Source organism: Trichosurus vulpecula, chromosome 1, assembly GCF_011100635.1.
Source record: "Trichosurus vulpecula isolate mTriVul1 chromosome 1, mTriVul1.pri, whole genome shotgun sequence".
Taxonomy (NCBI): Eukaryota; Metazoa; Chordata; class Mammalia; order Diprotodontia; family Phalangeridae; genus Trichosurus; species Trichosurus vulpecula.
In genome coordinates, this window is record NC_050573.1 from 90107215 (window position 1) to 90123945 (window position 16731).

The 16731-nt window shown below is 46.3% G+C and overlaps 1 protein-coding gene across 1 annotated transcript; it reads left to right on the plus strand.

The window, feature by feature from the left end:
* Positions 1-4421: 4421 nt before the first annotated feature.
* On the plus strand, positions 4422-5483 carry GPR20 (G protein-coupled receptor 20). Its single transcript, XM_036749870.1, has one exon. The coding sequence runs from the start codon at positions 4431-4433 to the stop codon at positions 5481-5483; it is 1053 nt and encodes a 350-aa protein (XP_036605765.1). The 5' UTR covers positions 4422-4430.
* The last annotated feature ends 11248 nt before the right edge of the window (positions 5484-16731 follow it).

Here is a 16731-nt window from a genome sequence, read left to right on the forward strand (position 1 = left end):
TGCTCCAGCACACTCCCTCGCATATATAGCTCTCTTATTTCCAAAACATTTTCTCATTCATGAGCTCCGTTGTTCCCCTAGGCAACACTAAGAAGTGGCCAATTACAAATTCGTGCGGACAGAATAGGATTCCAATCCAGGTCTTCAGAGTTAGAGTCCAGGGATCTTTTCTTTTTTTTTTTTTAATTCATTAATTTATTTTTTGTTTACAACATTCAGTCCCACAAGGTTTTGAGTTCCAGATTTTCTCCCCCTCCCTCCCCTTCCCCCTCCCAAAGAGGGCATGCAATCTGATATAGGCTGTACATAGTCATTCACATTAAACGTATTTTCACATTAGTCATGTTGCAAAGAAGAATTGGAACCAATGGAATGGACCATGAGAAAGAAGAAACAAAACAAATCGAAACAAAAAAGAGAGAGAGCAAATAGTATGCTTCGATCTGCATTCAGACTTCCAAAGTTCTTTGTCTGGATGTGGATGGCGGTTTCCATCATGCGTCTTTTGGAGTTGTCTTAGAACCTTGCATTGCTGGGAAGAAGAGATAAGTCTATCAAAGTTAGTCACCAGAGATGTTTTGTAAAGGAAACGGCACTAAAGCTAACCTCTGCCCTCTTTGGGAAAGGATGAAATCCCCTCCCCCTTCCCTCTTCCCTCACCTTCCTTATTCCCCTCTCAATAGAACCTTTTTATGGAATGGACTGCCTCAGAGAAGTAGTGAGTTTCCTGACAGTGGAAGTGTTCAATCGAAGACTAGTATTGGTCCTGGTCCCTTCCAAATCTAGGATTCTATGATTCTCCCAGACCATCTACCTAGGGAAAGCAGAGGGGCCACCAGAGCTGCCTCTTCAGGGAATTTGCCTCTCTTCCTCCCCCTCCCCAACCAGTTTTTCATGGGAGAAAGGCAGGGGAGACCTCTATGCATCCCTCTATGATTTCTCCCTGAAAAAGCAAGAAAGCTCCTTATTTGGCTGAGCTGAGCCAGCCAGGTCCCTGCAGCAATGAAGGCTCTGATTTAACCCTTGGTTTATAAATAAAAGAAGCGATCACAGGAGGGAGCTTAAACACCAGGAGGCAGCAATGTAAACAGATCTCAAAGCCATTCCCCGGGGCAGGAGGCAGAGACTCTGGGGAGTGGGGGAGGGCCCAGGAGAAGCAAGGAGGAACTGGACAGCCCTCCGGCCCAGCTGCTGCAGGGATTTAGGCCCAGGGGGTGGGGGCCAGGAGATGGAAACCCTGGTGTTTATTTGAATGACACCCGGGTCGCCTGGGAACATGGCCCTGGATTCTTCTCAGCTGAGGCTCTCATTCCGTCTGACTAGGTCTGCTCGGAATCTAGGAGAGGTCTGCTCAGCCCCTCTGTATCATCTTCAGCCCTAGTAATGGCCACCACTTTGGACTCCCTTGACCAGAGAGTGGAGAATCTCTCACAGAATCTTAGAGTTGGAAGAGAGCTCAGAGAGTACCTGGTCTGAGCCTTACCCCAACAAGAACCCTCTCTGGGGGCGTTGAGAGGTATCCCCTCCAAGTGTGCCCAGCATCTTAGCCACTTAGTGCCTGGAGCAGTAGCTTAATGTTGCTGTTCTTTGTCCATAACATCAGGAAGGTGATGCCATGACATGCAAGTGAATTGGATTTAAGTGAGGGAGGGCTGTGCAAAGTCACCAGCCTCACTTTCTCCTCTGGAGCCATCTGGGTCCAGTGGCCAGATATGGATCAGGACGACTGAAGATGGCCCCAGATGCTATGGAAGACCTTGGCCTTTTTAAGCTAAGGTCTCTAACAGGTCTCAGTTTGACTGAGGCAACACCCATTCAGTGATTAAGGCTAAGTAAGAAATAAGACAGAGTAGCCCCTTTCACCTAGTCAAAATACAAAATTTTTTAAAAATCAATCTGAGAGAGGAAGACCCTCATGGTTTCTGGCCAAAACAGAAACAACTGCTATAAACACTTGTTGAACTGAATTAAATTGAAAAAGAGAATCTGACTCAGTATTACTTCTCCCCTCTGGGGCCAAGCAGAATAATCCTAATCCTTCTTTTTTCTCACAGCCTTTCAGGTATAAGAATATTGCTATCCCCATTGTTTCTCTTGCCCTATTAAGGCTAAATATTCTTAGTTCCTTCAAGTTATCCATGTATGGCCTGTTTTCCAGTCCCCTCCCCACCCTGGTCTTGGTTCCCTGGACCAATTCCAGTTTGTCAATATCCCTCCTAAAACATGGCACCCAGAAGTGAACATAATATTCCACATGGCCCAACCAGGGCAGAGTGCAACAGAATGGTCATTGCCCTGAGTTGTAGCCTCATTTTGACCTCAAAAAGCTATGTGACTTTAGACAAGTCACTGTCCTGTGAGGTCACAGTTTCCTGACTTGTGAAATCTGTGTAGTGAGAGTTTGGGGCAGGGTTATGGGGAGGACTTGAATTTTAAATCATGTCATCATTTGGCACAGATATTATATCAATTAAATAAGTTCTTTAGAGATACACTTATTCTGCTTGGCCCCAGAGGGTGGGACCAAGAGGGTGGGACTAATGTTTGTATAGAGCTTTAAGGTTTACAAAGGTTTTTTACAATCATGATCTCATTTGATTCTCACAACAATCCTGGGGGAAGGGGTGGTGCTACTATAATATCCATTTTGCAGATGGGTAAACTGAAGCAGGCAGAGATTTACGTAATTTGCTCAGGGTTGCACAAGGAGAAAGCATCTAAGGCAGGATCTGATCTCAGGTCTTCCTATCTCCAGGTCCAGCGCTCTCCCCACTGTGCCACCTGGTGGCCAAGCGGAAGTTAAACTGAGACTGAACAAAAGAAAGACCTCGGTAACCCTCAGAGCTGTTTGACAATGGGATGGGCTGGTTTATGAGAGTCTGGGCTCCTGGGATGCTGTGAAGGGGATTCCTTTGTGGAGGGCTGGAATTTTGAAGCCAAGTTGTCTCACTTGCCAGGCTACGTGATTGTGGTAAAGGCCCAGCATGCGGGGTCAGGCTGGGGGTTCAGACACCAGCTCGGCCATTTAATAGATGCTCTGGAGAAGTTTATGATTCTAAAGTAGGGGACTGAACAGAGAGGGATGGGATGAATCAAGGGAAAAATAATAGAAACACATTAATTTGATATTTTAAGATTTATTCCCAATAAATGAGAGAGAGGTCACTCAATTATCCCTATTCTACAGAGAGGGAGACTGAGGCTTAGAGGGATGATGTGCATGCTCAAGGTCACATCCCTGATAAGCTTTGGAGGCAGGAAGAAAGGGACTTTGAACCAACTTGTCACACTTGGCTCCCACCAGCAGCAGTAAGCCGGGCTGCCTAATTGTGGGAAAGGCACAGCATGTGAGGTCAGGTGGGGGTTCAGACACCAGCTCGGCCATTTAACAGTCATATCACTTTGGGTAAGTCCTTTGTACCTCGGTTTCCTCGCCTGTAAATCATGGCATTGAATTAGATAACAGCTGGCATTCATATAGGATTTTAGGGTCAGCAAGGAGCTGGTTTTTTTTTTTTTAATAAATGCGATCTCATTTGATCCTCACAACAACCTAGGAAGGCAGGTGCTGTTATCCCTGTTTTACAGATGCAGAAATTGAGACTTAACGAAGTTAAGCCAGTTGCCTGTGGTCATAGAGGCAGCAAGGTTCAGAGGTCATATTTGCACCCTAGGTCTTACTGATTTCAAATCCTGCCCCCCATCCCATGCACTACACTGGATTTCCCATTATTTTTAAGGAACTCCTATGATCCTGTGTACCTTATCTAGGTTGGTTGCCTGCTAGGCTTATAACTGGAATATTTTTTTCATTGAACTGGGAGCCATCGGGCTTGGATCTTAGTCCCACCTCCACCAATGATTCTCTGGGTGACCTTGGACAATTCACTTCCATATTCTGGGTCCCAGTGTCCTCCTTTAAAAAAATAAGGAAGAGCTGGACATGGTGGATCCTTTTTTTTTTTTTTTGAGGCAGTTGGGGCTAAGTGACTTGCCCATCTGAGGCCAGATTTGAACTCAGGTCCTTATGACTCCAGGGTCAATGCTCTATCCACTGCACCACCTAGCTGTTCCAACATAATGTTTTTTAATGGTACTTCCAGCTTTTTTCCATGGACAAAACCAGTTGAGAGGGGAGTAGGGTGAAATTTGAGCCAGGAAAGTGGCTTTGCAGGTTGGGGTAGAAGGCAGTCTTGTGAGAAGTAATGAGTCCTAAGAGTTGGTAGCTGTGCCACATAATATAGGGGCTGGAGGAGAACTGAGAGACTAGGCGTTATCTGCCATTAAAGAAGCACCTCCCCCAAAAACACTAGCACCTTGGGACAAAGCCCCCATATGCCATGTACTAGGTTCAGTATATCTGTTCCCTGTACCATGGGTTCATGTTCCTATCCATCTCCTCACTTTCTTTTCAGATATCAGTTGTCATCATGCCATCCTCCTCCCCTCAGGAGTCCTCCCTCCTTGCCAGTCCCAATGCCACAACCCCAGCCAACAGCAGCATGGAAGAAAACCAGTTCTTCCATGCTTTCTCACTCTTGGACAAGAAACTACATGACGGCTTTCCCAGCCTGTGGGTGGCCCTGCTGGCTGTCAATGGGACCATCTTCCTAGTCGGTGTGACACTCAATGGCCTGGCCCTCTATGTCTTCTGCTTCCGCACGAGGACTAAGACCACCTCCATCATCTATACCATCAACCTAGTGGTGACGGACCTATTGGTGGGCCTGTCCCTGCCCACGAGGTTCATTATCTACTACGTGGCTCAAGACTGCCTCAACTGCTCTCTCGTGCATGTCTTCAGCTACTTTGTCAACATGTACTGCTCCATCCTCTTTCTCACCTGCATTTGTGTGGACCGTTACCTAGCCATTGTCCAGCTGGAGGCCTCGAGGAAATGGAGGAACCCCAGCTGTACCAAAGGCATCTGTGTCTTCATCTGGGTCTTTGCTGTGGTTGTGACCTTCTCCGTCCTTTCTGTAGCAGTCCAGGGAGGTTCCTGCTGCCGCCTCTTTGCCTTGACAGTCTTTGAATACCTCCTGCCTCTGGTGGTCATCACCTTTTTCACAGGGAGGATCATGTGCGCGCTGTCCAAGCCCAATCTCATGCATCAGAGCCGCGAGCGACGCATGCGTGCCGTACAGTTACTCCTTACTGTCCTCGTCATCTTTCTGGTATGCTTCACACCATTCCATGCCCACCAGTTGGCCGTCTCTCTCCATCCCCAAGCTATATCCAAAGAAGCTGATCTCGTGGCCTACCACGTCACCATCACCCTCAGCAGCCTCAATAGCTGCATGGATCCCATTGTCTACTGCTTTGTGACCAACAGCTTCCAGGCCACTGTCCGGGGTCTCTTTCGCAGGCGTGAGCCAGAGCAGACCAGCGGGGAGGTCATCAGCATGCACAAGAGCTCTAAGGGCTCCATCCACAATGCCATCATCCCCTGCTCCAGAGCTCTGGTCGATGGGCCCCAGGTGTAGTCAGAAGGCTAGAGCAGTGTACAAGAGGCCAAGACAATGAATGAAGTGTTGTAGAAAAGGTCCTGGAATTGGGGTCACAGGCCTTGGGTTCAAGTTTGGACTCTGCTCCAGACTATCTATGTGACCTTGGTCAAGTTTCCACTCATCTGGAGGTGAAAAGTTTCCTCATATGTAAAATAAAAGGTTGACCCAGATGATCTCTAAGCTTATATGAGAGCTCAGATATGCTCTTTGCAACTCTGGAGCCTATGACCCTACTGATGACATCCTAAGGATGGTTCTGGGGTGGGACACCCACCTCTATTCCACCTCTGCCTCCATGTCTGACCTCAGACAAGTTTCTTCAACTGTCTGGGCCTTTGTTTCTTCATCTATGAAATGGGGGATAATAATGCCTGACCTTCCTATCTCATAGGGGAGTAGAGAGGGTGGGAGTAACCTGTGATACTAAGGTCATCAGATGCTTAGAGACACATCTGGCCAGGGCAAATGGACATGAGATTTAGCTACTTAATCCTCTTCTTAAGAGCATTTTCTGGGGACCCAGTAGTTAGTTAGCAATTATCTCTATTTCTGGGCTTTCCCTACTTGGTTAATCAGCTTCTGGGGGCAGTCTCCCTACGCTCCCATAGACCTTGGACACCGGAAGGGGAGAATTGGAGGGGAAAGGTGGGGGGGGGCGGGAAGAGTGAAGAAGGTAAAGGAGAAGAATCCAAGTAAGAAGGGAGCAAACAAAAGAGAAAAAGACACATCAGATGGAGAGGGATAGAAAAGGTGCAATCCACGGTCACCTTAGGGTGAATTAATAAAAATGTTCCCTATGTCTGATATTGGCATAGGACTTGAAGCTTTTCAAGAATACTTTCCTATCTAGTCTATCATCTGAGCTTTATAACAGCCTGGGAAGGTGGCAGGAAAAGGATTCTGTCTAGGGCTTAACGCAGTGCCATGAATACAGTAAGTCCTTCATAAATACCCATTGTTGCCGATAATGACATCATCCCCATCTTTTAAGACGAGAAAAATGAGATGCAGAGAAGGTGGCAGATCTCCTAACTCCCAACCAAGGAATCTTTCCACTAAACATCGTCACATCCCTTCATCCTAAACATTAGCTTCCAACTGGGGCTATCTTGCCTGATGATGGTAGTCCCCAGACTAGAGTGTCTTCTGTGTCTCCTCTACTGACTCAATGAAAGGAGGGAAGACCACTGAGGGAGTCCCAAGTAGGGTCTCCAGTTAGACCTTCTGACTTACCTCCCAGGGTACATAGAATCTTAGAGCCGGCAGATATACTGTACTCAACCTGAGGAGCTCCACCTGTACTGATGGTAAGGTCTTGGCCCAGAGATTGGTCTAGAATCTATTCAACCCAGATCTGAGACATCTCTTTGAGCTCAGGATAGGTGGAGGGCACGTTGGAAAGGAGGAGGAGGAGGCCTCCTTCTCAAATATAGCCTTTGAGCTATAGCTTAGATAGGCCATGCCTTAGATAGCATGGAGACAGTGTTGTAGATGGAGTCCTAGACCTGAAGTCAGAAAGACCTGAGTTCAAATCCTGCCTCAGACACTAGCTGTATGACCCTTGGCAAGAGACATATCTCTGTCTGCCTCTGTTTCCTCATCTGCGAAGTGAGGGTGGTAATAGCACTGACCTCACAGAGTTGTAGTAAGGAACATATGAGATAGAATATGTAGAGCATTTTGCAAATCTTAAAGTGCTACATAAATGTTAGCTAGTCCTATTCTATGCACCTATGAACTCTGCCCCACCCCAAAGAAATCACATTTCATTGATGAAGGGAAGGAGTACTGTGGGACGCATTCCCTCAAAGTGTCTTTTATAGAATTTAGAGCTGGAAGAAAACTTAAGGATGATCTAGTCCAGCCCCTTCATTTCACAGACGAGGAAACAGAGGCTCACTGAGGGGGGACGGGCTCATGTATCACAGCCACATAGCTAAAAGGTCAGAGCTGGGATACAAACCCAGGTCTTCTGACACTGAATCCAACACTCATTTCCTTGGTGTTTCTCCCACTCTCACCCCTGCATCCTGAGATGCTTTGTTCTTCAAATGGGACAACCCACCTCCTAACTCCATGCCTTTGCAATGGCGGTCCACCATGTCTGGGGTGCTCCCTTTTCTCACCTTCATGTCCTGGCTTCCTTTAAGACTCGGTTCAAACCCCACCTTCTACAGGAGGCCTTTCTCAGCCCCTGCTTGCCCCCTCCTCCGCTGGCAGATTACTTTCCATTGGCACGATATCAATCTTGTATATACAATTATTTGCATGTTGTTTCTTCCATTAGAATGGGAGCTCCTTGAAGGCAGGGAGCTTGCTTTTGCCTTTATTTGTACCTGGAGCACTGAGCACAGTGCCTGGCACATAGTAACGACTTAACAAATGCTTATTGACTGACTATCTAAAGACTTCAAAGCTATTCCAGGATCTTAAGTGTCTAAGAATCCTTTTTAACCCAAGGTGCTCAGATCAGAATGTTCTCCCTGTATTGAGGCTGGGAGATTTCCCAGTAGCCCCCAGTTCACACCAGAAGGGCGGCTACCTACTCCTACTTGTAAAGCTGATTCTGCCTTTGAGGGGCTGTCTAACTCTGCATTTCCTCCTTGGAAAAGCCCTGTGACTTGGTGCATTGATTGCCGATTCCTCCTGGTGCTCCAGTCTGCAGGAGAAGAACGACAGAGATGACAGAGAGCTATGGAGAGCCAGAATCAGGGAAGTGACCCTGGCCAGCAGCTTACTTTCCTGCCCCCCATTGATGGAAGTACTGCCCAAGCAGACCCTACAGCGGAAAACCCTCCTGGATATGTTTATTTAGGGGATCCTGGGTTTTTTAGGTCCAACCCTGAGACCTAAAATGAGCCCCCAGGAGAATCCTGAGTAGGGGTGAGACTTGCATTGCCTTTTGAACTGGAAAGATGCTGCCACGGGGCTGAATTCCCCATGGGTCCCTGAAGCTCTAAGACCCAACTCCACAGGAATGAGCAAAAGTGATGACAGTGATGATGATGGAGGAGAAGGAGCCCAAGAGCAGGAATCTGCCCTAGGAAAAGACCCAGAGACCTCCTCCTGTCCAGTCCTGGCTCCGCTCATAATTTGTCATGTGACCTCAGGCAAGTCACATCTCCCTTTGGGGCTTCAGGTCCTTCTTCTGTAAGTGAGGGGGCTGCATTAGATCATCTCTAAAGTTCCTCCCAGTCTGGATGTTCTATGTTCTATGATCCCAAGATCTGGAGAAAGACCAGCAGCATCAATAAAGGTGGAGGAAGAGCACTTTGGGACAGAGGGGAAAATCCCTCTACCTTGTGACCTTCCACTTCCTCCTCCATGCAGTACTCCTGGATTGCATCATATCTTCCAGGCTGGTCTCTTACATGACCAGTGTTAGGACTCCCTAAACCTGTCCTACTTCAGCACCAACAAGAACATCTGCTTCCTGGTCCATGACATAAGCCTGGGTAAGGATAAAGAGTTTGCCAGGGCACGAGGTCTGCACTGGGTGAGACCTCCTTTCCCTGGCTGACTAGGGCTTTCCCTAAGAGGCCACATCACAGACTGAGGGTCCAGGGACTCAGGTTTTAGCTGTTCCTTCCCCATGCTTAGTCCCTACCATTACCTCATGTGGGAGGCCCCCAACTCCTCCACCTCCCCAGAGCAAGGCCAGTCCTGTTAGTGAATGGGCTTAGCAGGGGGGAGATGAAGGAGCTAAATTGGTGAGACTATGTGACGAAGTTGGTTATGATGTCCAAGGTTAAAGTCCCATAACTCTGGAACCTGGAATCTTGTGGATTCAGATAATATCAGAACTGGTCATAGCTTTAGAACATAGAAAGGAAGATCAAATACACACACACACACGTATGCGTACGTGTGTGTATACACGTGTGTATGCACATCTGTGTATATGTATATATAATCATAGAGCTGGAAAGAACTTTAGAGCACAAGATATTAGGCCATAGATTTTTTTGACCTGGGAAGAATCTTAAAATATAGAATTTTAGAACATAGAATATTAGAGCTAAAAAAAAGACCTTAAACATGGAAAGACAGAATATAAAAGCTTGGCGCTGGAAAGGGCATTAGAACATAGAATATTAGAACGACAAGGGACCCTAGAGATTAGCAACCAGGGATTCTTTATCTGGGGCCCATCAACTTTTAAAATACATACATATATTTTAATAACTATTTCAATATAGTTGGTTTCCTATGTATTTTATTTTATGCATTGAAACCCATTATTCTGAGAAGGGTTCACAGACTTTACCAGACTTCCCAAAGGTTCCATGACCCACAAAAGTGGGGCTAAGAACCCTGCTTTAAATGTTCCGACGATGAATGGATATGAATTAAAGTCTAACCTGTAGCTGGTAGAGTACTTGCATTCCTTCCCTTCCAAGCTTGGTTCTAGTTCCAAGCCACACAAGGCCTTTCCCCATCTCCTAGGCCCTAGTGTTCTCTCCCTATTGAAAATGCTTTAGATTTCTTGGTGTATATGTAATATTTACTTACATGCGTACAGGTTGTATCCCCCGGGAGAATGTAATCTGCTTGAGGGCAGAGGTAATTTTGTTGCTGTCTGTGTATCCCCAGTGCCCAGCACAGTCCCTCACCATAGTAAGCATAGTAAGTCATGTTTGTTGAGTTGAAGTGAACTCTTCCTTTTACCAGAGAGGAAACAGGTGCCTAGAAAGGGGAAGTGATTTTAGGAGGTATCACAACAAGCACAGTGGCGTCGTCAGAACTAGAACCCAGGTCTCCAGAGGCCCAGGCCAGCCAGTGCTCTTTCCACTAGGCCAGAAGGTGATAAGTATTTGCAAACCACTACCCCTCCCTCCCATCCCCAACCTTTTTTTTTAGTAGAAGAAAATGTCATGTGTATTTATATCAGATGTAAACAATTCCTGTAATGAGACATCCTGAATTAAAGCTGTTTATTCTGACCGAGTGGCCTCTGCTTCTAGGGCTCTGGGCAGGTCCACTGGGCTAGGCTCAGCAGGGCTGGAGAGCAGCAGGTTGTTCCTGGAATGTGACCAGGTTGATGTGACCCAGGGAGGCCCTAGGTGGGGGAGAGAGGGAAGGGGATGGAGAGCAGCCTATAATCGGACACAGTCCCAAACAGGCCTCGGGCACACAAACATTCCTACACATCTGCCTGTGTCCTGGGACTCATATTCTCACATATACCTACACACATACACCTACCTACATACACACACACACACACACATACATACCTACATGTATATTTAAATGCTTTTAGAGATATGCATACAGTCAGGCATAATCACATATACATGTCACAGGTCATAGGAAAGACTTTAGAACATAAGGATGCCAGAACTGGAAGAAATCATAGATTTAGAGTTAGAAGGGCTAGTGCAACCACCTAGTTTACAGAAGGTAAATCTGAGATTAGGTGACCCACCCAAGGTCACATAAGTAGCAGAACCAGGGTTTGGACCTCTGACCTCAAATCCAGTGCTATTTCTAGAATGTCGCAGTCAGAGCACTAATGCCTTAGCAGATGGAATGCCGTATGAATGTCAGCTGAAAGGGACCTTAGAATATAAAATGCTAGATATGGGAGAATCATTACCCTCGCAGACTCACTGTCATATATACTTAGACGCTTTGGCTCTGGATTTTCTTGTATTCCAGCCATCACTCCACCCCTCCCCAATCCAGCAAGTGATCTCTTTCCCTATTTGGAGACTAGTAAGGTCTCAGAGTTGGGTCACGTAAGATATTTCACATCTGCCAGGGCTCCGGCATTACTGTCCCCAAAACTGGAATTACTCTGTAGGACCCAGTGGGCACTCATTCTTGCTGGCCGGGTGCACAGTCTAGGAGTGTACTGGGGTTCTTGTCTGCCCTGCTTCGTTAATTCTCACTCTCCCAAAGCTTCCTAGATTGAGGTCTATTCTAACGGGCAACTCAAGTCCTCCAGGGATCCACTCCTTATTGGAAGAAAGGGGATCCCACAAACATCCGGATGTCCAAATCAGAAACACTTTCAAGTTCCCGGAGGTCTGTGCCCAGACAATCCCCACAAACATATGCATTCAGGCTCTCTTAGCTTTCGTACAGTCCCCTCACTTTCTACTCTGCCTATGAATCACCTTCCCATCCATTCACCCCAAGAACAAGGCTACCTACCTCTCTGACCACTCTGTATCCCACGGACTCTACCTCCAAGGCTGGTCCTGCCTACTCATCTGGTGACTGGTACCTGGAGAACATCCCCAATAGCACAGTACCCAGCACATAGTAGGTGCTTAATAAATGTTTGTTGATTTGACTTATTGACTTTTAAAGCCTGAAGAGTAATCACAACTATAGACACCTATATCTAATGCCTCTTTAAGGTCTATGGGGGTCCCAGAGAGAGCAATTTCCTCTCCCCATTTCCCTACCACTACCCACCATAATGAACTTTATGACGTTCCCTCAGTGGTTCTTATAGTCTGAAAGTTTCCCATATTCCACATATTTATATAGTTGGACTCTACTCTGGGCATCGTAAACCTTCTTGGTCAACTCCTTGATTTTTGTCTTTTCTTACTCGGGCTTCTCCCTTTCACATCTGTCTATTATTTTATGATGTTGAGCACCCTATATCTTATGGTATGTCTTGGTATATCTTTCTCCCCCTTACTCTATCCTGTACAGCATGACTAGATGAGAGGTTCTTAACTTGGGTTCCATGATAACCCTAATGCATTGTACAGATTTGTATAGATTTCAGGTGGTTGGTATAGGAAAAATTATATCCTCAATTTCACCATCCTCTAATCGAAATTCATCATTTCCTTTGATTACAAATATATAGGTAACAAACCATTATTCTGAGAAGGGGTCCATAGTTCTCCCCAGACTGCCAAAGGGATCCGTAATACACACACACACACACACACACACACACACACACACACACAGAACCCAGGAACAGATGAAGTTGTTCCTTCAAATTCTAAGCCTTTTCACTTTTATTTTTCTTTTAAAGACAATCAGAGTGAAGTGGCTTGCCCAGGGTCACGTAGCTAGTAAGTGTCTGAAGCCAGATTTGAGCTCAGTTCCTCCTGACTCAAGGGCAAGTGCTCTGTCCACTGTACCACCTAACTGCCCCAAGTCTTTTTGTTTCAAGACTCCTTCTTCAACTCTTCTTAAACTTCTATTTGAATTCTTGAGATGGTAGACTATAGGTAGAGAATGAGACATACATGGTCAGTGAAAAATTCTGTATTTCTTTGTTTGGGGGTAATGGTGGTGGAGACTAATTGGAAAGTGACAGTTATTTGAGAAAAACATTTATTTAATTAAAAAATATAAAATAAACCTGCTTTAAGCTACCGAAAAAAATCCCAACCTCTTCTCTAGCTCTTCCTACCTAATGAGATGTCTATATAGATAGTATCACCTGACATTGTGAAGCCTACCCTCCCCTCTGGCATATGTTGGAGTAGTAGAAGCCTCTTTGCCTGATAACTTGAACTTGAAAAACCAAGAATGTCATTTCAGGCCTCAATGCTTCAGCCCTGGCCTCAGAAAAAAGAAATTGCGAAAGTTCACCACAGAGGTGGAGGGCATGAGGAAGAGAAAAACCTACTGCCTGATCGAGTAAGGTAAACAACCTAGCCCCTTGTATCAAGAAAAGGAGCTAGGGAACCTTTGACAGACTCAAATAGTCTTACCTTGAGGATTTGGGACCTCATCTGGGTCTCCCTAGAGATCTTTAGCCTTCTTATCTCCTATCCAGAGCTCAGCCCCCAGAGCACCTACTGGCTAGATGACCCTGGGCCTCATAAAAGAAACCCTGACCATCTTGTGCCCTACAGAAGCTGAAGCAGACAGCTGTCTGATTCCACCACCACAACCACACCCCTATCTTGGGCCCCAAACAAGGATACTTGTCCCACGAACACACAATGGTCTTCTCCCCCTCTCAGATCATGGACAGTGAAGCATTCCACACTTTCTTTTCCAGAAAATCTGCTGCTTGCTAAATCCCCAAAGAATACCTGCTGAAATGATCCCTCCTGGCCCCCCAATTCTTCACCACCTCCATCAATATCTCCAATGTGGTAAGGAGGAGGGGATACTGGCTCTGATGTAGTTCTAGGAATACCATGAGGGACATGCTCATTATCTTTCCCCTAAACACACCCTGCCTCCTACCTCCCCCATTACTGTCCAACACCGCCCTCCCAGTCCCTCAGGCTCACAACCTAGAAGTCATCCTGGATTCCCCACCATCTCTCACTTCCCATATCCCAGCTGTTGCCAAAGCTTGTCGATTTCACCCTTGCAACATCTTTCAAATACGCCCCTCCTCTCCTCCAAGCCCCTCTCTCCTCCAGCCCACCACCACTCGGGGGCAGGTGCTCTCATCATCTCACCCCTTTTTATTGTAATAACCCATTGCCTACCTGCCTCGAGTCTTTTCCCACTCCAATCTATCCTCCATTCAGCTACTAAAGTGATTTTCTTAAAGCACAGATCAGTCCATAACACACACATACCGCCCCGCCCCGCCCCCCCCATTGCTTCCAGGAGTAAATACAAAACACTCAATTTGGCATTCAAAGCCCTCCTACCTTTCCAGGCTTCTTGTGCCTTCCTCCCCACCATGTCTTCTTCAATCCACTGACTCTGGCCTGCTGGCTGTTCCAGGAACAAGCCCTCCATCTCTGCTCCGAGTGTTCTTTCTTGGTGTCTCCCATGCCTGGAATGCTCTCCACCCTTTGCTCCAACTACTGACCTCTTCTACAGGAAGCCTTCTCCAACCTCTCTTAATTTAAGTGCCTTCCCTCTGTTACTTATTTCCTATTTATCCTGTTGCTTTGTGTGTGTGTATATATATATATATATATATATATATATATGTATGTATATATATATGTATATATATATATATGTATATATGTATATATATATTGCATGTTGTTTGCCCCATCCGATTGTAAGCTTTTTGAGGACAGGGACTATTTTTTGCCTCTTTTTGTATCCCCAGCTCTTAGCACAGTGCCTGGCACATAACAGGTGATTAATCTATGTTGATTGATTGACTGATTTGCATATTCATACCCTGGCTCTGATTCTGTCTCACCCCACTCCTCCTCAGGCTCAGAACTACCCCCATTTAGACATCTAAAATCTGCCAGGGCTCTGTCATCTCTGTCCCAGCTACTGGTATCACTCCATGAAGATTTGCACTGAAACCCAGAGTATACTCAATATTGCTGGCTGGATAGACAGGATAAGGACCTTGATCTCCATATTCTACTTTACTTTCCCCCTTTCCTAAACTGAAAGGAGACTGCCAAACCCTATCTGGAAGCACCCACAAATATCTGGGGATCTTGGCCAAAATACACCCTCCAATTATCTAGGAATACTCACCCAAACAACTTCCAAATACATATGCTGACTCACACTTTCTCAGTTTTCAGACTTGACACTTACTAACTGTGTGACCCTGGGCAAGTCACTTAACCCTATTTGCCTCAGTTTCCTCATCTGTAAAATGGACTGGAGAAGGAAATGGCAAATTACTCCAGTATCTTTGCCCCAAAAACCCCTAAATGGGGTCACAAAGAGTCAGACACTATTAAAACGACTCAACAACACTCTTTACTCTTTCTGATTCACCCCACTCCACAGACAAGACGTCACTCTGCCCTCTTCTGAAGGTTTCTGACTCTCTCTGGCCCAGTCTCAATCAGCAAACATTTACTGAATGCCTCCTTCGGGAAAGCTGGGACCCAGACCTCCTGACCAGCGGTTCAATGTGCATGCTAATACATCAGGCAGTTTCTGAAACATCTACCTGCCTCACAGAGTTATTGTGCAGATCAAATAAGATGACATTTATAAAGTGCTTAGCACGGTGCCTGGCACATAGTAGGTCCTTAATAAATGCTTATTCGTTTCTCTTCCTTTCTCCTTCTTCTAGACAATGAGGAGTCGCTGAAGGTTCCCAGGTCCTCTTGGAAGGATGTCAGAGAGGAAGATGCTTCCTCTTGGCCTTAGTCACCCTGTTCAGGACAGGCTGGGGTAGGGAGGGCAGCAATCCCAGAGCCTGCCATTCACCAGCACCTGTCAGAGTCAGAGGTAAATATTTGCTGGAGGGTGTTTAGACAGACAGCAGGAAATTAAGAGCAGGAAATTACAGGGTCAACCCCCCTGGGGGAAGTTCCTGCTTTCTGTAGGATTCTGACACCCTGAGGCTAGAGCTGGCAGGGGGCCTGGAGGCTGAAGGACAATGAGCAAATCCAGAGGAGGAAGAGGAGACTGGAGACAGAGAGAGAGAGAGAGAGAGAGAGAGGGAGAAACAGGTTCTCGTCTTGCTCGTTGGCTCTCAGAATTTTCTAATCACAGACTCCCAGGTTTAGAAAGGCTCTCCAAGATCACTTAGTCCAATTCCTTCATTTGACAGGTGGGGAAACTGAGGCCCAGAAAGGGCAAGGAATTTGCCTAAGTTCATACATGGAATTAGCATCAGTTGGGGTAGAACCCTGCTGTTGTGACTCTCTGGCTCACACCCATTCCTCTCCACCATGGCACATCTCAAAGAGGGAGGAGAGAGGGCAGAGTGATGCAGAGATTTGGGAGAAGAAAAAGATAGATAGCAAGAAGAAAGGCAGGGGCAGTGAAGTAAAGATGGAAGGAAAGGAGTGGTAAAAGATACAATGGGGAATGATGGGAGAAGGAGGGAGGCGTTGAAGGGTACCAAAAAACTGTAGAGAAGAATGTTGTCCCAAGTTGTCTGCCCTGTCTCCTCCTCACTTCCTGGCTCCCCAACCCTGATCCTGTCCCTTTCTATCAATCTAGTCAAGACTCTATTCAAGCCTTCAAATAGAAAAGTATCCCGTAACTATCCCTGTGACAATGGGACAAGCAGTCATCTTATGGGCAGCTAGATGTCACAGTGGATAGAGTGCTGGGCCTGGAGTCAGGAAGACTCATCTTCCTGAATTCAAATCTGGCCTCAGACACACTTACTAGCTGTGTGACTCTGGGCAAGTCCCTTAATCCTGGTTGCCTCAGTTTCCTCATCTGTCAAATGGGCTGGAGAAGGAAATGACAAACCACTCCAGTATCTTTGCCTAGAAAACCCTAAATGGGGTCGCAGACATGACTGAAATGACTCCTTTATCCAACCACTCCCAGTAATCTCAACAATAGGATGTCGTATTTGGACTTCTCTCTTTTGCATTCTTCT

Coding starts and splice junctions, on each gene's coding strand:
- GPR20 (XM_036749870.1), top strand. CDS start 4,431: ATGCCATCCTCCTCCCCTCAGGAGTCCTCCCTCCTTGCCAGTCCCAAT.